General features: G+C 45.8%; 1 protein-coding gene across 8 annotated transcripts in view; it reads left to right on the forward strand.

Moving 5' to 3' along the window:
- chd9 (chromodomain helicase DNA binding protein 9) overlaps positions 1-25,518 on the forward strand; it is a 43,030-nt gene extending 17,512 nt beyond the window's left edge. For 4 of the 8 annotated variants that reach the window (XM_088370204.1, XM_088370211.1, XM_088370212.1 and 1 more), the window contains 36 exons: positions 4,197-4,299; positions 5,874-6,020; positions 6,647-6,715; positions 6,796-6,851; positions 7,137-7,254; positions 7,455-7,541; positions 7,979-8,116; positions 8,370-8,491; positions 9,439-9,682; positions 10,351-10,527; positions 10,676-10,819; positions 11,881-12,136; positions 12,213-12,423; positions 12,497-12,692; positions 13,224-13,418; positions 13,534-13,719; positions 13,799-13,909; positions 14,570-14,769; positions 14,872-15,071; positions 15,151-15,310; positions 16,839-16,928; positions 17,422-17,525; positions 17,635-17,752; positions 17,833-17,890; positions 18,255-18,303; positions 18,397-18,670; positions 18,904-19,109; positions 19,342-20,190; positions 20,502-20,671; positions 20,742-20,966; positions 21,505-21,685; positions 21,767-21,897; positions 21,995-22,219; positions 22,294-22,443; positions 22,639-22,743; positions 22,887-25,518. In XM_088370204.1, coding sequence (XP_088226330.1) covers positions 4,197-4,299; positions 5,874-6,020; positions 6,647-6,715; positions 6,796-6,851; positions 7,137-7,254; positions 7,455-7,541; positions 7,979-8,116; positions 8,370-8,491; positions 9,439-9,682; positions 10,351-10,527; positions 10,676-10,819; positions 11,881-12,136; positions 12,213-12,423; positions 12,497-12,692; positions 13,224-13,418; positions 13,534-13,719; positions 13,799-13,909; positions 14,570-14,769; positions 14,872-15,071; positions 15,151-15,310; positions 16,839-16,928; positions 17,422-17,525; positions 17,635-17,752; positions 17,833-17,890; positions 18,255-18,303; positions 18,397-18,670; positions 18,904-19,109; positions 19,342-20,190; positions 20,502-20,671; positions 20,742-20,966; positions 21,505-21,685; positions 21,767-21,897; positions 21,995-22,219; positions 22,294-22,443; positions 22,639-22,743; positions 22,887-23,744 — 6,913 coding nt within the window. In that variant the 3' untranslated portion in view covers positions 23,745-25,518. The remainder of the gene's footprint in view (positions 1-4,196; positions 4,300-5,873; positions 6,021-6,646; positions 6,716-6,795; positions 6,852-7,136; positions 7,255-7,454; positions 7,542-7,978; positions 8,117-8,369; positions 8,492-9,438; positions 9,683-10,350; positions 10,528-10,675; positions 10,820-11,880; positions 12,137-12,212; positions 12,424-12,496; positions 12,693-13,223; positions 13,419-13,533; positions 13,720-13,798; positions 13,910-14,569; positions 14,770-14,871; positions 15,072-15,150; positions 15,311-16,838; positions 16,929-17,421; positions 17,526-17,634; positions 17,753-17,832; positions 17,891-18,254; positions 18,304-18,396; positions 18,671-18,903; positions 19,110-19,341; positions 20,191-20,501; positions 20,672-20,741; positions 20,967-21,504; positions 21,686-21,766; positions 21,898-21,994; positions 22,220-22,293; positions 22,444-22,638; positions 22,744-22,886) is intronic. The other 4 variants (XM_088370205.1, XM_088370207.1, XM_088370208.1 and 1 more) reach the window with 4 other exon arrangements.
- Positions 25,519-25,521: the final 3 nt, after the last annotated feature.

Raw genomic sequence — 25,521 nt, forward strand, 5'->3', positions numbered from 1 at the left:
GATAAGCGTCCTTGTTGCGGGGTAATGAGCTGCATAACCCATTTTTTAGTCAGCGTAACCATGCATGGCCTACATTAGGAAAGAGCACACAGCCTGCGAATGAAGCTTTCTGTTCCAGGGCCGCCTTGTGTAAGAGTCATGATGACATCATGGGATTGTACCCCCTTTTTTTCTCGTTGTTTTAAAACGTATAGAAAATGACACCCTTATGTTGTGGTGAATTAAGCCATAGTAATGCTCTCGTCGTAGCCTTCGTGACTTGTGAGTGCCTCTCGCTGTGAGCTGATGGCGAGTTCAGATGTACGAGCTACTGGTGGGTGGGTGTGAAATGTTGCATTGAAGGCGCATAGACTCAGCGTTGGCGATTCGTCACAGGCGCAAATGACTTAAATTGCTTATCGTGTCACCGCTTGAAAACAGCACAATACACAGCAAGCTACATTTTGTTGTTGTTTTAAATTATGGAGTTAATCCCGTTTGAGTGGTTCTGTTACGTTCGGTTTACACAGTTGAGAAACGCCGCTGTAAATATTCAACAGGACATGCACGTGCGTTTATAGATTATTGTGGTTTTAATTAAGTTGGAAAAGTATTGAATGGAAGGTCATTGCGGTCACGTTTGTAAAAAAATATTTTTGGTCACAGGGAATTCATGTTGGGATAAGAAAAAGTGAGGCGGATCGTTTGTAGCGAGCGTAACATATCTAGCATGAGTGCCACGGGACAAGCACATTTTGAAATGTTCTGTGGAAAAGGTCAAGGTCTTGTTGTCGTTGCGTCACCGCTGACGTCCCGAAGCTATGATTGGAACAGCGGACAATCTCCAGCTAGCCGCTGCTGCCGCCGCTCAATGTGCTATCGCTAATGAAGACAGCCTGCAAGGATGATGACAAGTAGCCCTGGAGGAGAGTCCTGCTCATTGGTACACACCATCCAGGCTCTCCCCATCAAATATTAAATCATTTCAGCAGAGGGTTTGCTCTAGCCGCTCCTCCACTCTCGATTCTCCGGAAGCTCCCATGCGCTCACTCTTCATAATATTCCAAAAATGAGAATAGAGTTTGATATTTACTTGTCGCCGCAATCTTAAGAGTCCATGTAGATAGCACGCTACCATTTGTTTTGTTTACAAACATCAGTTTTGTTTCAACGTTAGCAAGACATACTGATGTCGGCAGTTGTTCTTGCAGCTCTTCGCAAAAGACGTTTGAGAAACTTAGCTGAGAATTTGTGACAGCTAGACAGACTACTACAACCAAGCACATTTTAGATTTGTGTGCCACCGACTAAAATAAGTGAAGAATAATCCCTCGCGACCCCCTTAATGATGTGAAAATTGCTTTCTGCAAAGATTCATTATTTGGATTAAATTAATCGTCCAGCTCTAGTAGCAGGTTTCCCTGTTTTTATTTTTCGTTCTAAATGAGTTGCCTTTTACCGACAAGGTAATTCTATTGAGCTTTTTGTTTCCTTTCATTACAAAATGTGAACAGAACCGATCTTAAAACCACAGGGCGTACGTACTCAAGTGTGATTTTAAGTTAACATTCCATTAAAAAGAAGACAGCAAAAAACACACTCTCACCTATAATCTCTTATTGAAGATATTTATTTATTTTTTGTCGACTGAAAGGAAGTAAATTCTCTTGGTTTCTAATGCTTGTGACTTCTTGTTTGAGTTCAACAAAAAGCAATTCAGAGTAGCTCCTGTCTGTCAGTATTTACCTCTGACATGCATCCATTAGTCAAGCAAAGCTTCCTGGTTTTTTATTGGAGGCTTGAGCGATTTCAGATTTCCGCAGGCTGGAACTTGATTTTCCATGCGCGCTACCTGCTGTAAAATAACTGCAGATAATTATCAGATGAGAGCATTGCGCCCCCGCCCCCTCCCTTTTTTATTTTTCTTTCTTGATTATAAATATGCTTCTTCCATCATGCTCGGAGCTGTTGAATTGTTTCCTGTGTGCCGGCCTGTTTCCTAAATATGCTGATGCTTCAAAGAGCTCAGAGTCATAGGGAAAAAAAAAATACAACACAAAATGGTGCATGTGAGAGCATTTACGTAAAAGAAAATGGAGGTTTTCCATCGCATACTATAGCACAGTATTGCTGCCATACAATTCTATCTTTGCTCTGGTAAATCCGATATTTTTTTTGTTAATGACGTTATTTCTGTATAATAATCTTTTGCAGGGTGTGCTGTGTGTGTTGTATTGTTGCAACATGCATGTTTCATGCAACAAAAATCCAAATTTGGTCACCTTTTACTTTCTGTCCCCCCAAAAATGTTGTGTTCTTAATGAACATGGAAAATACTGATGGAACTTGGAGACTGGTCTTGGGTCACATGACATTTGAGAAACGTTTCTATTGGCCGGTTGTAAAAGTAAAGATGGTTGTCACCACCTTGTGTGCGTCATGAAACTGGAGCTTGTCACATAAACATATTTCTGCACTTCTCTCCCTGCCAAATGAACAGCAGTTCTGCTTGAAATGTCATTTTTATTTTATTTCATGCTAAATATACACTCTAAAGGATCTCGTCACTTTGATGCAGCCATCATTTTATTTATTTATTCATTAGAGAGAAATGTGCGGCTCCGTACTTTTCGAGACATTTGTCTAGTTTTTAGGATGAACGCAGCTTGGTGAGCTTACGAAAACAAATACTCTCCACACACTCCTTTGAGTAATGTAGTTGTTTGGGTTTCAGCGAGCAGGACGAGGGACCTTTAAAGGAAGTAAATGAGCGGCTAAAAGAATGTGCAAACTAAAGAATCAATCTACCATGTCAAAATGGACCGGATTGAGAATACAGGTTGCCAGGAAGAAAGGGCACGAGAAGAGTTGTAAACTAAAATGTTGTCAGAAGAGTCACACAGTTGAGATATGGGTAAGAGGAACGCGAAAGGTGAGCGAGGAGCTTATTAAGTGATGCAGAAATTTGAAAATGAAATCATCAAGAAATTCGAATTAAGAAACAATTTACTTAGCATCACTTCCATGTGTCTCTTCAGTCTTCTGAGGAGTCAGATTCTCTGCAACCTTTGTGGGTGTCACAGGCCAGTAGACTTTGCGTCACCCTGACTTGGCACATTTCTCAACGCTCGGTGTCAAGGGCCCACAAACAAGCACACGCTGGCTGGTCAGTGTTGCCTTTTGCACAGGAAGTGATGTCACCGGCGGGGCTGTAAAACCCCGGCTATCGAGGGCACGTTGCTTGGCAACCATAATGTGTCATTGTCAGAGGGTTTGTGAAACGTTATATCATGAGCATGGGAAGGGGAGGGGCCGACGGAAAGAGGAGGCAGCTCTTTATAGCACTGCACCGTGGCAGGACTAGTTTTTTTTTTCTTTGGCATAACCAGACAATCCAGTGACAATATTCTCGAGCCACCATATTGGAAGTGATTCCCGCAACCTTGGCTTGCAAAAGGGACACAGCAAAACGTGATAACAAATTAGCTATGTCAACACCCCCATCCATGCAAACAGAAGCACATCAAACAACAAAAAGAACAGGCAGGTTCACATTTCCTCCTCTGTTGGGCTTTTGTTCGAGTTGACGTGTGGCAACACGGTGCAATTAACCCACACCATCCACCCCCACCATGCACACATGCGCACAAGAGGGGCTGAAATATTCGCCATTGTCTCTGCCTTTTTTTATATAAGGTACTTTCCAGCCTTTTTTTTATGTCAAGGTACCATTGTAAAAAAAAAAAATCGGGATATGGCACACCGCTAAGCAGAATCGTCACAAGAAATCTATTGACAGAAATAATGATGATCTTGTTTTAAAAAAAACTATTTGATTTTTCCATTTGGTTTTTTATGAGTTGCAATATGTGGAAACAGGTGAATTTGACTTTTGGGGAAGTACGGCACTTTATTGCACCTTTGACACTGCCTGCGGAATAACCTCATTTTTTCCCACTTTTCTTTGCCAATAACCTGTTATTTTTCTCCCTTGAGCGGTTGTGCGAAGGCTGTTACATTTTCCCGAAAAAGGAAAAAGCGGTACTTAACTGAAGTGTGTTTTTTTTTTGACAAATTCAAAGCTTGCGGAGGATCTGATAGCAAAAACAGTCTTTTAAATCTCGAGAGCTAGAGAATAGCTTGCCACTTAACGGATATAGCAATGAAGACATGGAAGGTCTTTTTTCTCATTACGGTTGTTGTTTTTCTTCGTTTAGGAAAATTGTCATCAAGATTGGAAAGAAGAAAAAGCGAAAGCCCGAGTCTTCTGAAGAGGAGTCGGATGATGACCCTCCGCCTCGACACACTTCCAGAGACTCGGTAAGAACTGAGATTATGATGAAAACCATTGCAGATGGGGCTATATTTTGTATAACCTGGTCCACTTTTAGTTTCCGTACACTTGATCCCTCCTTCTGTGGCTTCAAGTGGGGTTATAGACTGAAAACAAACTTTTGTCTGGTTGTTTTTTAATATTTTGGATTCTAGCTATGCAAAAAACTGAAATGTGGAAACCGTGCAAGCGTTTCTGTCTTCGTCTTAGAGATCTGAAAAAACAGGACAACGTGACGGTTTCAAAATGCCCTGTTGCCGTCGTTGTTAGCCACTTTTTTTTTAATCCTATTGTATTTAGTTCCCTTTTCAGTTAATGTTACAAGAGTAGTTCCACATAAAGAACACAAGTGACGGAATTAATTTTCCATTAATGTCAGGGAATGATGCAGAAACTATGCTCATTGCTAAGTTAAACTAAGTGTTAGTAAAGCACTTTGCTTATGGTGAAATTATTGTATTGTATGTATTTCACATAAGACGGGGTTCAAACAAACCAATTTGTTTAACATCTTAATCATTGATTTACGTCACATACGTTTTCTTTTGATGCTATCAATGAAGTCAAAGCAATGACAACAGCACTTTCTCACAGAATGGAAGAAAGAATGTGCTGACAGTGGGATTTAGATGTTCAGCTTTTTTAATTTAGTTTTATTAATTATCCAAAGCAACCAACATGCAGTCTTTCAATGCAATCCCCCCCAACTTTTGCTACTCAAAGAATGAAAAGAAATCAGACTCATCTGTTGAATTTCGCAACATGATATGGGGTCATCTTCCTTTCATGACTTCCTCCTTATCTAAACATTTTCTACACATTGCACGCAATGTACCCAATCCAAATAAATAAATAAAAACATGTTTTAGGTCAATATTGTCGACATTATTGTTGAGTACTAATTTGCATTTGCATCGTTGTGAATGGACGACATTCTGCTCGACTCGGTCATTTTGTCACAGTCTGTGATGCGATTAACATCTGGTCAGTTTAGTTGGAGATGTGAGGGTTAATGTTTCCACGGAGGAATTTTATTGTTTCACCAACCTAATTAACTTTGTCTCGGTGGCATTTATTTTTAATGAACAACATATTATGAGCAGGGTCTTGCAACTTGCGTGTTGATGCGGCAAGCCGTCACCCACGCGTATGTTATTTATAAATATCACACCCAGGAAGGTTTTCAGGTACCTTTTTTTGGTCATATTTATTGTTTATTCATAGTAACTTTGGGATAATGAGAAGGAAGCTAGTTGTCACATGGTAAAAAAATATCAATATTGATGTTCATTATATTGTTTATTATATACAGTGAAACCTCTGAAGTGCATCTAGGGACGCTGAGCCAAATAAAAAAAGGAATAAAAAGTTCTTCCAGGATCGAACTGTCTCCATTTTAAATTGAAGGCGAAATTCATAAGTACAATTAAACATTAAACAATTGTTAGACAAAACAAGTTAAACAACAGTATTGTAAATGCTAACAATTGATGTGCTAACAAATAGCAAGATCGATCGGTAACGGTTATACACCTTTTTTTTCTTTCTTTTTTCTTTTAAGAAGAGACGCTCCAATCGTCAGGTGAAGAGGAAGAAATATGCCGAGGAGCTGGAGGCCAGACTGTCAGACGAGGACGGCAAAGTGATCGTCAAAGCCAAGAAGGCCAACGCGGTGGCCTCCAAGCAGCCTGCAGTGCAGCTCTTTGTGGTGAGCGCCTGTGACGTCTATCACCAAAACAATTGTACTTTTTCACATTCCGAACTGTCATACAAGTGTAAAGATTAACTACCTATGAGACCAAAGTAAACCCTACTACTCCCCAGTTGATGTCAATTGCTAGAGGCAAGTAAACTTTGCGTGTGGTGCTTTTTAACATTTTAACCGTCACACGAATCTAAAATTTGGATAAGTACCAAAAATAAGTCAAACAATGCACTCTTTGACATGATGTGACGGGAGCACATTGCTGATGGCAATCAACCTAAGGCACCCCATTTTAACACTCGTAAACAATCAGTTAATCTCCGGAGATAAAGCTATCGTAAAAACAACTCCGCGCATCAATGACATTCAAAGGGAGGAGTGAGCAAGTCAACTTGTTCATGAAACTAACTATTTGGGGACTTTCTGCTTTTATTAGGAGCTCAATTCCATGGCACAATGTTAAAACCCCCCATAAATTATTAATAGTCCAAAATCACAATTTCGCTCAAGGGCTTTTTACGACCACCGTGATTTATGGCTGCTTCTAAGTGTAGATTCCCGATATAGAAACAAAGTCTCTCAGAAGTCCAGCATGAGCACTGACCGTTTTCTCTCGCTGCCGTCTTTAGGAAAACCCCAGTGAAGAAGACGCCGCCGTGGTGGACAAAATCATGTCCTCTCGTGTCGTCAAGAAGGAGGTAGCCATCGCTTTTTCGCTCTTGACCCGCCGTGATGTGTTTGTTGTCCGTGCGGTAAATTGTAGATTTACTCTGTGTAGGTTTCCCCAGGCGTGCTGGTTGAAGTGGAAGAATTTTTTGTCAAGTACAAAAACTAGTAAGTTCTTCTTGTTGTTATTATTAGCCGATATGTAAAACAATCTTTTTATCATTGCTGTTCAATGAAAGGATTTTTTGTGCCAATCTAATGTTCTTTAATCAAAAAGTGTGAAAAAGTCCGATTTGAGATTTGTTTTCATTCCACCAAAACGTGTTGCTTGAGGTGCATCATATACTTAATGTGATGAAACTAATAATCGGGATCATGAGGATCTCATTGTGACATTTTTATCGAGTTTCATCTCTATAATTACGACGTGCGTGTGTTTATGTGTGCGCGCAGCTCCTACCTCCACTGCGAGTGGGCCACGGAGGGCCAGCTGGAAAAGGACAAGCGGATCCAGCAGAAGATCAAACGCTTCAAGATGAAACAGGCACAGCGGGCACTTTTCTTCGCCGACGTAAGGCGACATACACTCAAATGCGCGTGCGTGCGTTACCTGCTGCACGCTTGACTACAGTAGGAAGCAAGTGTGTGTAGGTTGAGAAGCATCTTCACTTGCTGCGTAGGCGGACACATCTGTGTTTGCCTGTTGACTCCAGATGGCGAGTAGGCGCTGCGGTTGATTCCATCCCTTTGTCTCCCTCTTGTGATTCCCAGATGGAAGAAGAGCTCTTCAACCCGGACTATGTCGAGGTGGACCGTGTGCTCGAGGTGTCGTATTGCGAAGACAAAGACACAGGAGAGGTAAAGTGAGTCTTTAAAAAAAGTATTTGGAGAGATTAACGTACCAGTAAACTGGGCCAATGTTTCAAACTGCCAGAGTATAGCGCCAACTACTGCTAAGGAGGATGTACTTAATGTAGTATCGGTGCCTGGTATCGGCAGCCCCCACGAGGACAGATAACTTAAAATACTGCTGGTATCGGTATTCTCGCATGGCTAGTCAGCACCTATCTATCCATCGAGTTGTCATGATAGGAAATAGTCACACCATTCTATCTGTATTTAGCCGTCACCTCTGCCAGTTTTATCTTCGACATCTTTGTGGCTTATATCCTCTCTACTCAAGCACCGTCTTTTGTGCTTGACGAGAGAGGCCCAAGGCCACGCTAATGGGCTCCCTGACGGGCCTTTTTGTCAGCGCGATGAAAGCGCTCACTTTCCTGCGTGTCTGCTGGTAGGAAGTGGTCTACTACCTGGTGAAGTGGTGCTCCCTGCCCTACGAGGACAGCACCTGGGAGCTGAAGGACGACGTGGATCAGAGCAAAATAGAGGAGTTCGAGCAGCTGCAGGCGGCCAAGCCGGACTCGCGCCGAGTGGTGAGACAGCTTGCATGATTTATGTATCAATTCAAGGGAACATCGGTTTGGGCTTCTATTTGGATAGCTTATTATAAGACTTTCTTTATCAGGATTAGGGCTGCAATTAATTACAAGTAATCTGACTTGGACAGTTTGCAGTTTCTTTTCATATTTTGTCCATTATTCAATTCTCTTACATCAGTCTAATTCTTCAGAGGTTTTATGCCATGTAAAAAAATAGCATTATGCGTTGCAATGCAACCCCCTGCAGGATCGGCCCCCAGCCAACCTATGGAAGAAGAGGGATCAATCGCGGCAATACAGGAACGGCAACAGCCTCAGGGACTACCAGCTGGAGGGGGTCAACTGGCTGCTCTTTAACTGGTACAACAGGTCAGTTTCAAGCGTCAGACTGTTTACTCGCTTCAGTAGATGTTGCTGTTTTGGTTAGTTAAATGGAGAAGTTGTACCAAAATGTGTAAGTTCTATTTAGAGGAAAGAAGCCCACCCAGATAGTGTACATATCAACATTTTGCTGGTTGCCAACATTTGAAAATAGTGTCAAAAAAATATATGTTTAATTTCCCTGCCATGACTGTATTGCCTGTGTGTGGGCCCTAATCTTGTGATTTGGCTCACCGCCCATATTCTCAAAACAAATAAATCCCAAGGAACTCCTATATAAACATTGGAACTCACACCATATATACTGATAATAAACATTTGTTCCGATCTTTGCTTGAATTTAATATTGCTTGCAGAGAACTGAATTGACTCCTGCTAGGAAAAATGTTGACGTAGACATGCCATTGAATATAGATTCCAACATCTGATAATAAATATTAAATTACATTTTCTGTTGGGTTGTTGCTGCACCGTGTCCCCGCTCTCATTTAAGGACTGCGACATTTCCTCATTTCCGTATCATGCTTTTTCAGTTTTCGCCCACTGTCGAAAAAGGAAGCAGACGCAACACACCTGGAGCACACACTCCATTATGCTTGCGTTACAATTGAGCGCACAGGAGCATTACGTTCCCACGCGCAGCCATTTGTCAGCAGCAGGGAGGCTGCTTGAGTAGTGTGTTAGCCCCATCCTCTGGATAGCTGTGTAAATGCTACATAAAGGAGCTTGTGATTATTTATGCTCCTCTCTTTAATCTTTTAATATCATCGGCTTTGTTGTTATTTTTAACTCCTGATGTGTTGTAATACAATAATCCTACACTCACTTCGTCTTTCTTATTGGAATGGTTTATGGAATGATTTCTATTGATAATTGGAGCAAATGATTTTACGCTATGCCAACAAACGCTGACAAGTCTTTCACGTCATCCTTAGGCGAAACTGCATACTGGCTGACGAGATGGGCCTGGGCAAGACCATCCAGTCCATCACCTTCCTGGAGGAGATCTACCGCGTGGGCATCAAGACGCCTTTCCTCATCATCGCCCCGCTGTCCACCATCGCCAACTGGGAGCGCGAGTTCCGCACGTGGACGCACCTGAACGTCATCGTGTACCATGGCAGTGTTGTCAGCAGGCAGATGCTGCAGCAGTACGAGATGTACTTCAGGGACGCGCAGGTAATTATGAGCGCTGTTTAAGGATGTCGCTTGCATACCAGATGGCTTGGAAGCTGGTAACATTTTTACAGTTTTTCCACAACTTTTTCAAACAACCTTGAAGTGAGTCAAATGGACCAACAATCACTTGCAGTGAAAAGCAAACAAAACAAAGGATTTCATGTGTTCTATGGTGTGCTGCATATATTCTTATGTGCCTCTTTGACCAGTTCAGGGTGGATTAAGATGATTATGCTGCTGACACACCTCAGACTGGCACTTGCCCAGCATTTGAGCTGCGACAATGTCGGTCTTGTAATGGCTTAGCATTCCCGGTAACAGAGAAAGATGTTGAGGAGCAGTGATGTCAGCACAGCCTCTGACGGGGAGGGATGGAGGAGGGTACTCACTCAGCCCCTCTCGGGCTTGTCTGATGTGCGAAGGAGGCTGATGTATAATCGTGTGGGGCTCCGGAGGCCGGTTGTCAAGGCGATGGTAACAAATGCAGAGGCGGAATGAGTCGATGGTTACCGTGCGTGCTGACAAATAAACAATCCTGTAGGTGGAAGGCGGATAGGTGGAGGGGTTAAGTCTCTCCTGTGGCCAAAATAGAATTGAAATATGTCAAATTAGCTTACAACTAAAAGGGATGACTGCTCCTATCTAATGTTTTCTTTTATTGCTTTAAGGGTCGCGTGTTGCGAGGCGCCTACAAGTTCCAGGCGGTCATCACCACATTCGAGATGATCCTGGGAGGCTGTCCCGAGCTCAATGCCATCGAGTGGCGCTGTGTCATCATCGACGAGGCGCACCGCCTCAAGAACAAGAACTGCAAGCTGCTGGAAGGCTTCAAGCTCATGAGCCTGGTAGGCCGCTCTTTCCATGTGACTTCCTTTCACCTTATCACACCGAACAAAAAGTAACACAAACTGTTGAGACTGTTCAAGCTACTTGGTACATTACGGCTAAGTCATCCCTAACATATGTTTGCGGCTTTGCTTCTGTGTTTCTCAGGAGCACAAGGTCCTGCTGACGGGCACTCCTCTCCAAAACACAGTGGAGGAACTCTTCAGCCTATTGCACTTCCTAGAGCCGGCACGTTTCCCGTCGGAGAACACCTTCATGCAGGAGTTTGGAGACCTCAAGACTGAAGAACAGGTGAGCTCGGGATTTCAGTGCCTGGACGGCCACCACTTTGATGTTAATGTCAACCAGTCCAGACTAGAATATGGAGCTTATGTCTAACTAGGTCACGGTGTTATGTTGTAACCGACACACCACTGACGTCTGTATCAACACAGTGTGTCCGAATGGAATTAAAGCTGAAAGGAGCCGTGGATGATCTCACTGTAAACATTCATATCCTATTAGGAGTCTTGACCGAATGAGCCCTGATTGGAAGCAGAATAGGAAACGGCTGTTTGAAATCTACAGTAAATGGCCAACTTCCTGTTCAATCCCACATCACACTGTAACGGTGACTGAGGCAATGGAAACATTCCTATATATGTAGGCTGATTGTCCAAATATACAATACCGTAACAATTATTAAGGTTGCGTGATTGTGACAGTTAGGCCCCAGGACCGGATTAATTTTCATTATTTTAAATCAAATAAAAATCTAATTGCACTGTATTTCCATCACCCAGATTATGGTGAGGCCTTCTTAAAGATCCTGTTTATAGACAAATGTGTGTGTGTGAGGAGGGGGGAGGACCTCATGAAATTAGTAATTAGCAAACTTAACTGAATATTGATTTTGGTCAGGGAGATCCGTCTCTGTTGGCTGTCCCCGCAAGGCTTTTTTAAAATTGATCACTTCATAAGACTTGTTTATATGCATGTTGGTGACGATGTATGTGTGTGAAAGTGGAAAGTGTGTGTGTTTCTGGAAAGTGGAAAAACAGGTCTCATATGTTGTTGAGCTAACAGCAGACAGCAGTGAACATTTTCGCTCCTGTGTGTTTTCCCCCCTTTCAGTCAATTATTTGCGTGGCTTTTGTTTGCGATCGAGACTGAGCTTCTGCACAATAACACACACATCACACTGCAGTCATACCTTTTTCGCACTTTTCTTCTTATTATTTTTTATTACAGTGAACAGATGTAATTTATTAAACAAAAATCTGAATTAAAGTGAAATGTTGACAGTTTAATCGGGACTACCGTCCAAATATGGTCTGTAAATATATCATTGTTTCTTTGGGGGTGGTCAACAGGTCCAGAAGCTGCAGGGCATCCTTAAGCCAATGATGCTGCGGCGCTTGAAGGAAGATGTGGAGAAGAAGCTGGCGCCCAAAGAGGAGACCATCATTGAGGTGGAGCTCACCAACATTCAAAAGAAGTACTATCGTGCCATCCTGGAGAAGAACTTCTCCTTCCTGGCCAAGGGAGCGGGCCAGGCAAACATGCCCAACCTGGTCAACACTATGATGGAATTGAGGAAGTGCTGCAACCACCCCTACCTCATCAAAGGTAAGACTGAATCACACAAAAGAAGTTCTACACAACATCTGGGCCCTATAGCTAATGCTATTTGTGTTCTTTTCAGGGGCAGAAGAGAAAATCCTGGAGGACTTCAGGGAGGTTTATAGCCCGGCTGCCTTGGACTTCCACTTGCAAGCCATGGTGCAGTCTGCCGGGAAGCTGGTCCTCATCGACAAACTGCTGCCCAAGATGAAAGCCGGCGGGCACAAGGTGCTCATCTTCTCCCAAATGGTGCGCTGCTTGGACATCTTGGAAGACTACCTCATACAGAGAAGGTACCTGCTCAGAGACACCATTTTGCAGCTCAAGGAAAGAAATGACTCAACCCACCTAATTGACCCTTCGCAGGTACTTGTACGAGCGGATAGACGGTCGCGTTCGTGGAAACTTGCGACAGGCAGCCATCGACCGCTTCAGCAAGCCCGACTCGGACCGCTTCGTGTTTCTACTGTGCACGCGAGCCGGTGGCCTGGGGATCAACCTCACGGCGGCAGACACCTGCATCATTTTTGACTCGGACTGGAACCCGCAGAACGACCTCCAGGTAGCGCTTGCGTGGAAACACATGATGTCAAATCATGTTATGCAAATCGTTTTATTTATTTAGCTATTGAAATAGTGGATACTAATGACTCTAAGAATGGTTTTGAATTCTATTAAGAGAATAATTCTAATATTTTTAAGCAAATCTTCCTATGATTCAGGTCAACAATCATTCGCTTCTTTATGAGCTATCAAATGTCTTGCAACTCCTTCGTGCCTAAAGGGGAGGTTTGTTCAAAAAGCATTCAAATTCGATTGATGACATGGAAATATGATGCATTTGCATCGACTATTGAACTCGTGAAAATGTGAAAAAAATATCTGTTGCATAATAATCTGGGAAGTAGTGTATTCTTTAAATAATGTGACCTGTAACAATCATATCAGAGCTTTCATGCTGGTCCCCATTTATGGGTATGCTTATTTTTAAATTATAGGACTTACTGTAAATTAAAGATTTTCTTTGGACTCATGGAGACTCCAGCAGCGCTTTACGCATTCTTCTATTGTTTGCATCCCTGCCTCCTCATAGGCGCAGGCACGTTGCCATCGGATTGGTCAGAACAAGGCGGTGAAGGTGTACCGCCTGATCACCAGGAACTCGTACGAGCGAGAGATGTTTGACCGCGCCAGCCTCAAACTGGGTTTGGACAAAGCTGTGTTGCAAAGCATGAGCGGCCGTGACAACAGCCTGGGAGGAGGTGCAGCAGGAGGCACTGGGGGAGGGGTGAGTCATGAGAATTTAGTTTGAATGACTAATGAAGATTAAACTTCATTTAAGTGTGCAGTGGAAAATTGTAGATTTTCATCCACACCAGGAACATTGTAAATTGTAATTCTAGGCGGTCCAGCAACAGTTATCCAAAAAGGAGATTGAGGATCTCCTTCGACGAGGAGCCTACGGCGCCATCATGGACGAGGAGGACGAGGGGGCCAAGTTTTGCGAGGAGGACATTGACCAGATCCTCCAACGGCGAACCAAGACCATCACTATCGAGTCCGAGGGCCGAGGGTCCACCTTTGCCAAGGTGGCGTGACACGCCTAGACATGTGTAGACGAATTGATACCTAATTTGATCGCTAAGATTGTCTGATGTCATCTTCCAGGCCAGTTTTGTAGCATCCGGGAACCGCACGGACATCTCGCTGGATGACCCCAACTTCTGGGATAAGTGGGCGAAAAAGGCCGACATCGACATGGAAATGGCCAATGGCAGAGTAAGTAGACTTCTGTTACAGCACATCAAATAGAGGCCAGTGAGCCACTTGGGGCTTGGATTTTTATGCTGGAATTTTTTAGCTCATTTCCATGAGATTTAAAAAAATAATAATAATAATGAAAACCTTCTAATCTGATTGTATTCAAGGGGTTAAGTTAGTACAACTCCTGGTCTGACAATTTCATTCATTGTCATTAGTGCAATTCTGTCTGGAGCATGTGACACACTCTGTGATCTGCGTAAGAATTGAATCCAAATATAATTGGGTGACTTAGTGTTGAAATACCATGAATAAAAAATACAATCCTTGCTTTTATTGCCTTTATGGACACTGTGGGCTTTTTAAATATGACACATTAGAGGTTTGCCCATTATTAAACAAGCAATATCATTTCCAACAGCGCGTTAGTGGAGTATTATCAAGGTTACCCCTCATTTGAATCAATGAAGGAACGAGTCAACCTAGGCCAACTACCAGTGAATTTTATGTTGCATTTAATGTTTGTATTATTTTGGTATTGTTATCATTACATATGAGCAATTTGGGTACATGTGCATGCGGGTTGTATAAAGATTATACTGTTAAAAAAAATACACACAGGCATTATATTGGAATTAGACGCTTGATGTTATATTGATGTTCTTGTCACGCCTACAGAACAGCCTGGTTATCGACACGCCCCGCGTCAGGAAGCAGACGCGGCCTTTCAGCTCCACCAAGGATGAGTTGGCGGAGCTGTCCGAGGGCGAGAGCGACAGCGACGACACCAAACCCAAAGTCAGACGAGCCCACGAGCGGCCCAACAGCTACGGACGCACAGAATGCTTCCGCGTGGAGAAGAATCTGCTGGTATACGGGTATGCCAATTAACTTTAGACTGCTCCAAAAATATTAGCTGATGAGTTTCATTAGGGTTGAGGTCAGGGGATGATCGGAGCCTTCCTTTTATCGTTGTTCAGGTGGGGCCGCTGGAAGGACATCCTCAACCACGGTCGTTTTAAGAAGCAGCTGACTGACTGGGACGTGGAGTCCATCTGCAGGGCACTGCTGGCCTACTGCTTGGTGCACTATCGTGGCGATGATAAAATCAAAGGCTTCATGTGGGATCTGATTGCACCTGCCGAAGACGGCCGCACTAAGGAGCTGCAGAATCACTTGGGTATGTGAACCCGTTTATGCCTATGAATCAAAGAGACCCGGGATTGTATTTAAATCTTGCGATCCTTCGCCGACGCCAGGTCTGTCCGCGCCTGTTCCTCGGGGCCGCAAGGGCAAGAAGATGAAGACCCAGTCCAGCTCGTTTGACATCCACAAGGCTGAGTGGCTACGGAAGCACAACCCGGAGCATATACTCCAGGACGACGGCTACAAGAAGCACCTCAAGCATCACTGTAACAAGTAGGTCACATGTTTAAAATAATACTGGATATCTCAAAATGGGACAAAAAGAGGCTTTTTTTTGGATGGATTTCGTTTCATTCGGCTCCACAAGCACTTAATCGAGTCAAAATGCTGCCAGTAAGTCAAAAAGTCATGTGTTGTAGCTGTCAATTTGTTTTACCGTAAAGCGGCCGATGAGTTGCATATCCGAACAGGCAATTAATTGCAACAGAGTAGTCGCATCTCCAAGTCGCGTCGAAGCAGTTGAGTAGCCGTGTCTCTCAGTATTCTAGAAGCCACGTCTTTAAGTGTTGCATTAGTTGAGCGCTGAATTGCTTGCATCTTCCTCATAGTCAATAAAGGAAATGCGGTCAAATGCAAATAGAATGTACTCCGCGCTCTTTTGAACCATGCACCCGGGTAATGACGAGCCACTCAAAAACACGCCGCTGATTCATTATCAGACGCAGCAAGCGGTTGAGTGATGGAAATCTTAATGAGACTTCAGGCTTGCCTAATGGCCGCCATGTATCACCCTTACTCGCAGACAGAGGGAGAAAGGAGGGTGGCTGCCAAAGAGACAAAAGCCAAATAGATGTTGATACTGTGCTGCGTTTTCCATGGAAAGTTCCCCTTTGTTTGCGAGTCCAACCGTGTTGAATCCAGCCTTTGTCCAATTTGTGGCGTGCGATTTTTGCTGAATATGACGTTTTCCCCCTCCGGAGGACGCTCCCCGGCGTTCAATAGAAGCCACAGCAAGGAGTGACATGTCACGCTTAAGCGCTCTTGTTGTCACTTGCGGCGTCTCCTCCCGCTCGTGTTGCTTCCGGCTTGGGCCGGTGCCTGCGAACAGAGCCCAGAGGGATTCCTCGCATGCCAGCCGGCTGTGTCACGCAACTCAGCTGGCTCGCCGCGTAACGAGCGAGTGACGGCGTGCAAATTTTTTTGCCTGTGCGTGCTTGTGTGTGTGTCTGAGCGAGCGAGTGAATGAGTCACATTGCACGCACTTGCGTGGAACCTGGAAAGGAGTGATGACAGGTGCGGTGGAGCAGCGGAGCAGCTGCTTCACTCACACAGGAGTGTGGAGGGTGGGCGGGCGTAGCCTACTTTGCATAAGTTCTTTTTTCCTACCCCCTCTTGCCAGGAAACATGTTGAGCATGTATAACATGGCTGTTGTGCGGTTCCTCTGTTCCTCTATGGCAGCTTAAGTTTCGTTCTGTCACCACTGTGTGTGCGCATGCGTGTGAGTCTGACTCCCTGTTCACTCTGCCTCCCTGTTCCTGTTCCTGCACGGCAACATTGTCCACTAATTTGTCTTTCTGTTTCTGGGTTTTCTTGTTTTTATGCAACACCAACATTGTATCCCTTCCACCATTTTATCCATAAAAAAAAAAATCTGTATTGAGGGTTGACAGTGCATTGTTTCATTTGGTGTTCATTGTGTTCAACCAGACGGTTTGTGTAAGCGCATGTGTGTGTGCAGTCTGCACAGTTGTGCAAGGTCAGGGCTTTTTCTTTTCTAAGCGGCGGCTTTTCTGCGCGCAGGGTGTTGCTCCGGGTTAGAATGCTATACTACCTGAAACAAGAGGTGATAGGCGAGGAGGCCCAGAACGTTCTGAACAACGTGGATGCTAGGTGAGTACGCCGTTTGACCGTTAAGCGACAAAGCTGTGAAATTGATGTTATAAATAATTGATGAAGAGAGACTAATTGCATAGCAACAGTATATAATTAATTTCCACACCTGAACCTGCTCTGAAAATTGCAATCTTTGTGTGATAATCACATTTGATTAATTTCATTAATGCTTTAACACGTGTCTGTCATTCGGCTTTAATAACATAACACATTACACTCTCGGTATGTCAAGGGCAGAATTTATCTTACATTAACACATTCATCAAATTACACATTTAACAACATCACATAAAGCATAACTGAATACAAACCGAAATATTTACATGTCACAAAAAGAGGGTGTTGTTTTTGAATGTACCGATACAATCCTCAACCTGTTGAAGGTGTACCAGCCAAATATTTAAGACAACTATTGAGCTCCACCTGCTGGAAATTTTTATAACTACATTACAAAAGCATCATCAAAACATCCTCTTTGTGACATCTCCAGTGACATCAAGATCTGGGTGCCGGAGCCCGACCATTCGGAACTGCCGGCCTTGTGGTGGGACATCCTCTCTGACAAGTGTCTGCTACTAGGGGTCTACAAGCATGGTGAGCGACCGCCACGCAATATCCGAACCCTAAACCACAAGTGTGTAGCAGGAGGTGCTTACTCTCGTACACCCCTTTCTTAGACGTCTTATGAGGATTATCATTACAGGTTATGAGAAGTACAACACCATCCGAGCGGACCCCGCGCTGTGCTTCCTAGACCGTGTCGGCCGACCGGACGACAAGGCCATCGCTGCCGAACAGAGAAGCAACGATTTCATGGACGGGTGGGTAGAAAACACCCTAAAAGTGCATCCAGCATTCAACAATGCTTTGAAAGTTAGACATTATGTGCGCGTGTGTGTAGGGATGTGGACGATCCAGAGTACAAGCCCGCTCCAGCCCTGCTCAAGGACGACATGGAGGTAAACGTCAGACCCCGCCCGCCAAAGGCCAACGTTGTCTTCTTTTGAAAAGGCCGATCGATAATCAGACTGACAGAGATGAACAAGTTCACTCTCAGCACTGACGTGGCGCTCACGTCTACTCTCATTACTCATTCAAAGTAGTTCTTATGTATTCTTCTTCCCCAATTTAAATCGTTTCCATGGTATTTTGTCTTGTCTGTGACATGCTTTGGTCAAAAGTCCCCTAAGGGCTAAAGAAAGGACCAATAGCCGGCACGCATATTGTGACATTAACTCCACAGCACAGTTATTGGTAATCACTCACAATTTTACATTAAAATGAGATGTTCATCTTTAAAATAAATCACCAATTTCCCCATAGGATGATGCTTCTTCTCCGGGAGACTTGGTTGTCACTGACAACGCCGGAGGTGAGTATTAGTCACACATTAATCCTGCGCGTTGTCAGCACGTCTCGGAAATTCCACAGACATTAATTAGCACAAACGCTTTTCCTCTCCCAGACACGGGTTCGGGAGCAGCGGGTGCATACTGGCCCCCGTCCTCCTTGCTCACTGCCCGGCTGAGGCGTCTGATCACCGCCTCGCAGCGCTACACCAAGAGCCGGCAGATCCTGCAAATCCACCAAGTGCAGTCGCAGTGCCAGTCTCAGCTGGCGGCCATGATGTCGACGCCCCTCGGCCCGCCGCCACCATCGGCCGCGATGCTGCTGCCGCCAGCGGTTCTCAGTGACCCGCTTAACCCCAAGATGGCCGCCAAGATTGAACGACAACAAAGGTGGGACAGAGTGATTGGTCTGATAAGAAATATATGACCTGATTAATATTGTTAATCTGTGCACAGTAATGTATGTATTGTATGAACAGAAACTTCACTCCCATAATTTTGAAAATGTAAATTGTATATCATGATATGTGAATCACGAGATTATTTACATTCTGGGATTTAAAATGAGTTCCCAAGACACTGCTGTGCAACTTGAAAAGCATTTTTATTTCCATTGTCAATAGGTGGACCAGGCGGGAAGAGGCCGACTTCTACCGGGTGGTCTCCACCTTTGGCGTGGTCTTCAACCCGACGCTGGGCCGCTTCGACTGGACAAAATTTCGGGCGATGGCACGGCTGCACAAGAAGACAGACGAAAGCCTGCAGAAGTACCTGTGCGCCTTCGCTGCCATGTGCAGACGTGTTTGCCGCCTGCCGCCCAAAGAAGGAGGTCAGAGGATGTAGTATACACTTAGAGTACAATGCATAGTACGGGTTCAGTTACCGTGGCAACCGGGCCATAGCTCGGGTGTTGCAAGTACACAAGCTATTTATTCTCACACGGCCCAGTTTAAAGAAAAGGCAAGCCCCCACAAAGACAGAATAGGAAAAGTTTGCTTTAAAAAAAAAAAAAAAAATCCCATTTTCCAACATGCTCACATTACTCCCATCTGTTTGCCCAGACTCTGCAGTGGACCCATCCCTCAACATCCAGCCCATCACAGAGGAACGGGCGTCGCGCACCTTGTACCGGGTGGAATTGCTGCGCCAGGTGAGAGAGCAGGTCCTTTGCCACCCCTTGCTCTACGAGCGCCTGCCGCTGTGTCAGATCAGCTCCGACTTGCCCGCGTGGTGGGAGGTTGGCACCCACGACCGGGACCTGCTCATTGGCGCCGCCAAGCACGGGGTCAGCCGCACGGATTATCACATACTCCGTGACCCCGATTTGGGCTTCATGGCAGCCCAGCGCAGCTACAGTCAGACAAAAGCGGTGCCGCAACGACAGTCGCTAGGCTTCACGCCGCTCCTGCAACCTCAGTACCAGGCATCGGCCTCTGCTTCGGCAGTCCCGACTCCCGCCCCGAGGGACTCAGAGACTGGCGGGGTTATCCCGAAAGTGGAGCCTCCCTCAGAAGGGGAGGAAAACAGAGAGAAAGCGAAGGAGAACTGGAGTCCCGCCCTCGCAGCGGAGACCCCCGCAGGAGTCGCCGAGGACAAACTCGACAGCGAGGGACAGATGGTGGCAGCAAGGACAAAGCCCCTCACACCCAACTCCTCAGAGAGAAAGCCCAAGAAGGCCAGCAAGAGGGGCCGCAGGGAGAGGCGGGCCTCAGGGGCCGAGTCGGACCGCTCGTCTTCCAGCTCTTCGTCGCGCTCCTCCTCATCTTCTTCGTCGTCCTCTTCTTCCTCGTCCCACACCGGGTCCAGCTCCTCTTCGTCTTCATCGTCCTGCTCCTCTGGCTCTTCGTCGTCATCCTCTTCCTCTTCTTCGGATGACAGTGACAGCGAAGGAGAGGACGGGAAGAAGAAAGGTGAGCACTCAAGATGCAGACAGTGTTAGTCGGTAACAATCCAATGCTAAGATACGCTGGAATGCCAAAGGACGAAATAATTGACGACTGCGGCACATAGCAAACGACCGAAGCACCTGACAGTTCTTGGAATCAGTGTTTATTGTCCCTTGAAAACCAAAAATGGAACCGCTTTTGGGTGCCTGAAAACTGTATCAAACTGAAAATGTAATTCCAAGAGGGCACTTATTTTTTGGTGCACAGTAACATGACTGTGAATTCTGTTCACTCTTCGCACGTCAGCTATGAGAAAAAGTGTGTGCTGTTTCCAGTGCCTGCAGCCCCAAGCGTGAAGGGCTTCGACGAGGACAGCGTGGCGTCGTTAGGCACCGTGCACAACGATGCGCAAGACTCCCACGCCGCCCAGAACGGTGTCACCAACAGCGCGTCGCATCCCTTCCAGGCAGGAGGCTACATGCTCGCTGCCTCCCACTGGCCGAAGGTGAGTCGCCGTGTCGCTTATTGACGAACGACAGGCGCCATTTGCAATCTGACGATTTTGCAAAATTCAGGACCGGGTGATCATCAACCGTCTGGACAGCATATGCCAGGCGGTGCTGAAGGGCAAATGGCCGGCCACGCGGCGCGTCTACGAGCCCGGCGGCCCCGTGGCGTCCTTCTACACCACCAAGCTTTTGGACAGCAGCCTGTGCGAGGACCCCTCGGCCTCGCCACAGGGGTCAAAGGTGACCGAGCATGTTGCAGAAAGCAAGGAATTCTCAGTCAAGCTGAACGATGTATGTTGATTTCTCCCCTCCTCGCCTCGTCCCCCCCCCCACTCCCGGCTCCTCCGCCGCCACGCTGGGCATGTCGCTCTGATTTTCCCGCTCTGTCTTTCCTTCGGGGGCGTGGGTAGTTCTTCTCACAGCGGGAAGAACGTAATTACTGCCCTTCCTCTCTTTTTCCTATGCGCTTACTTTAAAATAGCCCCCAAGGACAACATTAGCCCAACGTAAAAGGTTCCACAATCTCCTTCGCGCTTATAACACTTGGATTTCTCCTTGTTTGGCTTCCATTTACAGTCTGATTAATTCTGCCTACTTGGCACCGTCTTGTGTGTCAAGTTTTCTGGTTGCACTAATACGCTTACAGTGGAACCTCAGGAAAAAATATATATATATCAAGCCGGTCTAAAAAGGTCATATTCTACAAAAACAAACCAACGGCAACACAAAACCTTTTGCTGTATAGGAAATGTTACCATTCTCCAGTTTTACCAAATACATGCAAAAAAAAGAACCCTTTTGGACTTAATCAAGTTTGGCCTCTGTGCAGCAGGAGGGAGGTCTCAAGTTGACCTTCCAGAAACAGGGTCTACCTCTGAAGAGAGCCCTGGACTCAGAGGAGGCACCCCAAGCCCAGCAGCAGCAGTATCTGGCCCGGCTCCATGATCTGCAGAGCGCCTCTGACACGGGCCTGGCTGACATCACCAAGCCACAATGCAGCTTCCAGAACAGTACGTGCAAAATGAGATGATCGGTGACCCACAAAATGGCAGCAAAGTTTGTTGCAGAGATTTATTCTTGCGTGCTTTCAGGTTTTTCTGGCACCGTGAGGCTGAACGGGGTTCTGGATTGCCAACCGGTAGTGAAGCGTCGACGGGGGAGGAGGAAGAACGTGGAGGGCATGGACCTGCTCTTCATGAACAGGACTCAGGTTCCCGAACAGGTAAACTTCAGCACCAAAATATGATTTACAAATGCATAAACTGGAATGACCTCTAGAGGGCGTCAGAAATGAAATTGACCCTCACCTATGTTTCCAGGCGGCTCCTGGGTGGGGCGGCATTGGCCAAGTGGGCGCGGCAATTCCAGGGTACAACCACCAGACCTCTGGGCTGGGCACGGAAGACGTGGAGAGCAGGGTCTCGGTCATCAACCTCAAAGACGGCACCCGGCTGGCTGGGGACGACGCTCCCAAGAGGAAAGACCTGGACCAGTGGCTGAAGGAGCACCCGGGCTTCGTGGCCGACACGGGCGCTTTTATCCCCGTGAGTTATCTACCGTTACCAGGCAACCTCTTGAGTATGTTGTCGTGGTGTAACGCGTTTGTCTTGGTGCGCAGGGCGTGAACAAGATGCCTCTGCAGTTCCACGTCCAGGACGGGCGACCCAAGCAGAAGAGGCACCGTTGCCGGAACCCCAACAAAATCGACGTCAACAGCCTGACGGGCGAGGAGCGAGTGCAGATCATCAACAGGAGGAACGCCCGAAAGGTAGACAGCTAATGTGTGCCTTGGATTGGAGAACACTGTTGCTTTCATTTTACTGATTTATTTTTCTAAATTCTTTCTAAAGTTTGTTTTCTACGTTGATCCTAAAGACTTTTAGAAATCGGTTTCATTGTCATTTGTACAGTAGCTGCAAACTCCAAGCAGGCCCGTAACATCTGTTGAATTTTTGCCCTCAAGGTTGGTGGAGCTTTTGCGCCTCCTCTCAAGGATCTGTGCCGCTTCCTTCAGGAGAACCCGGAGTACGGCGTCCCGCCCGAATGGGCCGACGTCGTCAAACAGTCGGTGAGTCACTGAAAATGTTACGCTATACAGCAAAGCAAGATAAAGTATATTTATTCATTTAAGTTATTCGATGTGGTAGTAGCAGCAAATCAGGTTGTCCACAACTTAAATGTTGGTTTGAGGGAATACCTTTCTTCTTTCAGGGTTACCTCCCAGCGAGCATGTTTGACAGGATCCTGACGGGTCCCATCGTTCCCGAGGAGGTGAGCCGGCGAGGGCGGCGTCCAAAGAATCCTCTGGTTAAGGCAGCGACGGCGGCCATGACGCCTAACACTACGGCGATGGCGGCGTCTTCCGCCCTGGGCCTCAACCCCCTTCTGGCCAATGGGCTTCTGGCGGGCATGGACCTGAGCAGCCTTCAGGCCTTACAGCAGAACCTGCAGCTCACCGCCGGCCTCATGGGCCTGCCCCCCTCGGACGCCGGAAACCTGGCGGCGAGTAATCTGGCCGCCATGTTTCCCATGATGCTCTCAGGCATGGCGGGGCTGCCCAACCTCCTGGATGTGAGCGGCTTGCTTGGGAAGAATCAGGAAGGAGGCGCAGGCGGCACGAGCGGCGTGGGCTCCGAGGACAAGGAGATGGGAATCGGCGGCACTACAGGAGAGCCCTGCGCCCCCAGCGAGGAACGGACAAAAGGCGGCGACTCCGCCGCCGCCGCCTCCTCCCAAAGTGCCTCGTCCACCTCTAGCCCCCCTCTCCCGCTCAACCCCTTGTTGCTGTCCAGCATGCTTTACCCAGGGATGCTTCTCACTCCAGGCCTTAACCTTCCCGTGCCCAACACGCAACCCGACAACACGCCGGTTCCTCCTCCCAGTCCCCCGCCTCCTCCTCAAGCACCCGCTGTCAAAGCGGAAACTCTGGAAGATGACGACGACGACGACGACGAGGATGAAGAATCAGGAGAGCACAAAGACAACAGCGGGAAAGCCGAGTCGTCTTCATCCGACTCCGGGAGCTCTTCTTCTTCCTCAGACGACTCTGACTCCAGCAGCAAGGACTGACGGAATATTCATTTATTTATGTACTCCCCCCTTACAAATGTATTCATATATTCACAAATATGTGGACCCCCCCACCTACCACCATCTATCACCCTCCTCCCAGCACTTACGTTTTCTTTACATGTAAATAACTAACTGCATTGTTGTGTATTAAAGCAAAAATTTCAACAAAAACCACCACCAACAAAAAGAAAACTGAAATCAAATGTCAACGTTGGTGGATGAGGTAGCGTCTTGTTTCCAGACATTTTGCATGTCGGACTTGAATAGAAGCGTCACCTTGTACTGTTTCAAACAAAACAAACAAAAAAAAAGGCATTATTGTAATTATTATGAAGTCAGGATTTAATTTTATTATTAAAAATGCGTCAAGCTGTACTATTAATATATATTTGATGGCGGGGTTATGATGTAAATAAGGCACGCTTGCTTTGCAGATCATGCGGATGTGAGCAATAACTCGGGCAGCTAACGAATGTCACTCAAGCTGTAGATTCTGTCATGTTCCAAAAATGGCTTTTCACTTTGGTCCTGTCATTCATTTATTTTTTTATTGTATTTTTTTTTGGGGGGGAGATGACCTCACAGTGGGATGAGTGTTTTCAACACATCCACCTCACAATCGAGAGTCTCTCCCTGTGCGGAGTTTGCATGTCGACCTCGTGCTTACGTCTCTGGTTACTCCAGCTTCCTCCTGCTTCCTCAAAACATGAATTTCAGCTTTATTGAAGACTCTAAATTTTCCAAAAGTGTCAATGTGAGTGTTTGACCTTGCATCAAGATGGGGTAATAATAGAAGTTGTTTCTTGATGGAAATTTACCCACCGCATCACGCAAACAGCCCTTGAAGCCTTCCTGCCCTTCTGCTGTGCCAAAAGCCAACCTTCTCCATGTTCTTCAAGAGCTTCCTGATGCGTTGTACCTCTTCTTCCTGTTTCCCAGCCTACCTTCAACAACCTTCCGACAGCACAAGCACAGAAAAAAAAATATGGTTTTGATTGTTGTTCGACACAGCAGTGCCACATCTAGCGAGCGCGCTAGTATGCTAGCTAGCTCGGGCAAGGGCTCGAACAATCTCGCTACTCACGCTAGTTTTGTTTTCGCTTGTTGTTTTGAGCTTCAGCTTAGACTTAGAAGTGCCCTTATCTTGTACCTCTGATTTTCAATCCTCTTATACATTGTGTTTTTGACCGCCAACACTGGAATTCCAACAAAGCCGAAGTACCTTTGCCCCCCTCTTGTGGACTGTTATTTCATCAACACTCTTGATTGTGACCGTCGCTCTGTTCTCCAATGGTCAGTGAATGCACCCAGACTGAAACGCTTGCAGTGACTTACACACAATATGCTTATTTTTTTGTTTTTCCTGTTGTAGTGCCCTTATGCATATGTGACTATTATGGTACAATCACACACATTATACACACACACACACTACTGCTGTAAAAGATGGTATCATCCATGTCATCACTGAGACAAAATCATTTGTATTATTTTGTTTGTTTGTTTATTTTATTTCATGCTTTGACGATATCCAAGTGTCACCATGGTCAGTTTTTGTCTTATTTTCTGTAAGTAATATTTCGTGCTCTGTATAGTCAAACTAATTTCATGTAGTCAAATGGAGGAGAAAAAAGCAGGGGGGAGGGGGGATGTGTCTTAAAAACAGACAAAAAACAAGAGTCATTTGTAATTTATTGGATTACTTTCTATGAAGTTCTATAGAGGAAACTGAGGTTTAATTATTTTTATTAAACATATTCTTCTGACTATCCAT

Source organism: Syngnathus floridae, chromosome 3, assembly GCF_059516105.1.
Source record: "Syngnathus floridae isolate MCC-2025c chromosome 3, RoL_Sflo_1.0, whole genome shotgun sequence".
Classification (NCBI taxonomy): domain Eukaryota; kingdom Metazoa; phylum Chordata; class Actinopteri; order Syngnathiformes; family Syngnathidae; genus Syngnathus; species Syngnathus floridae.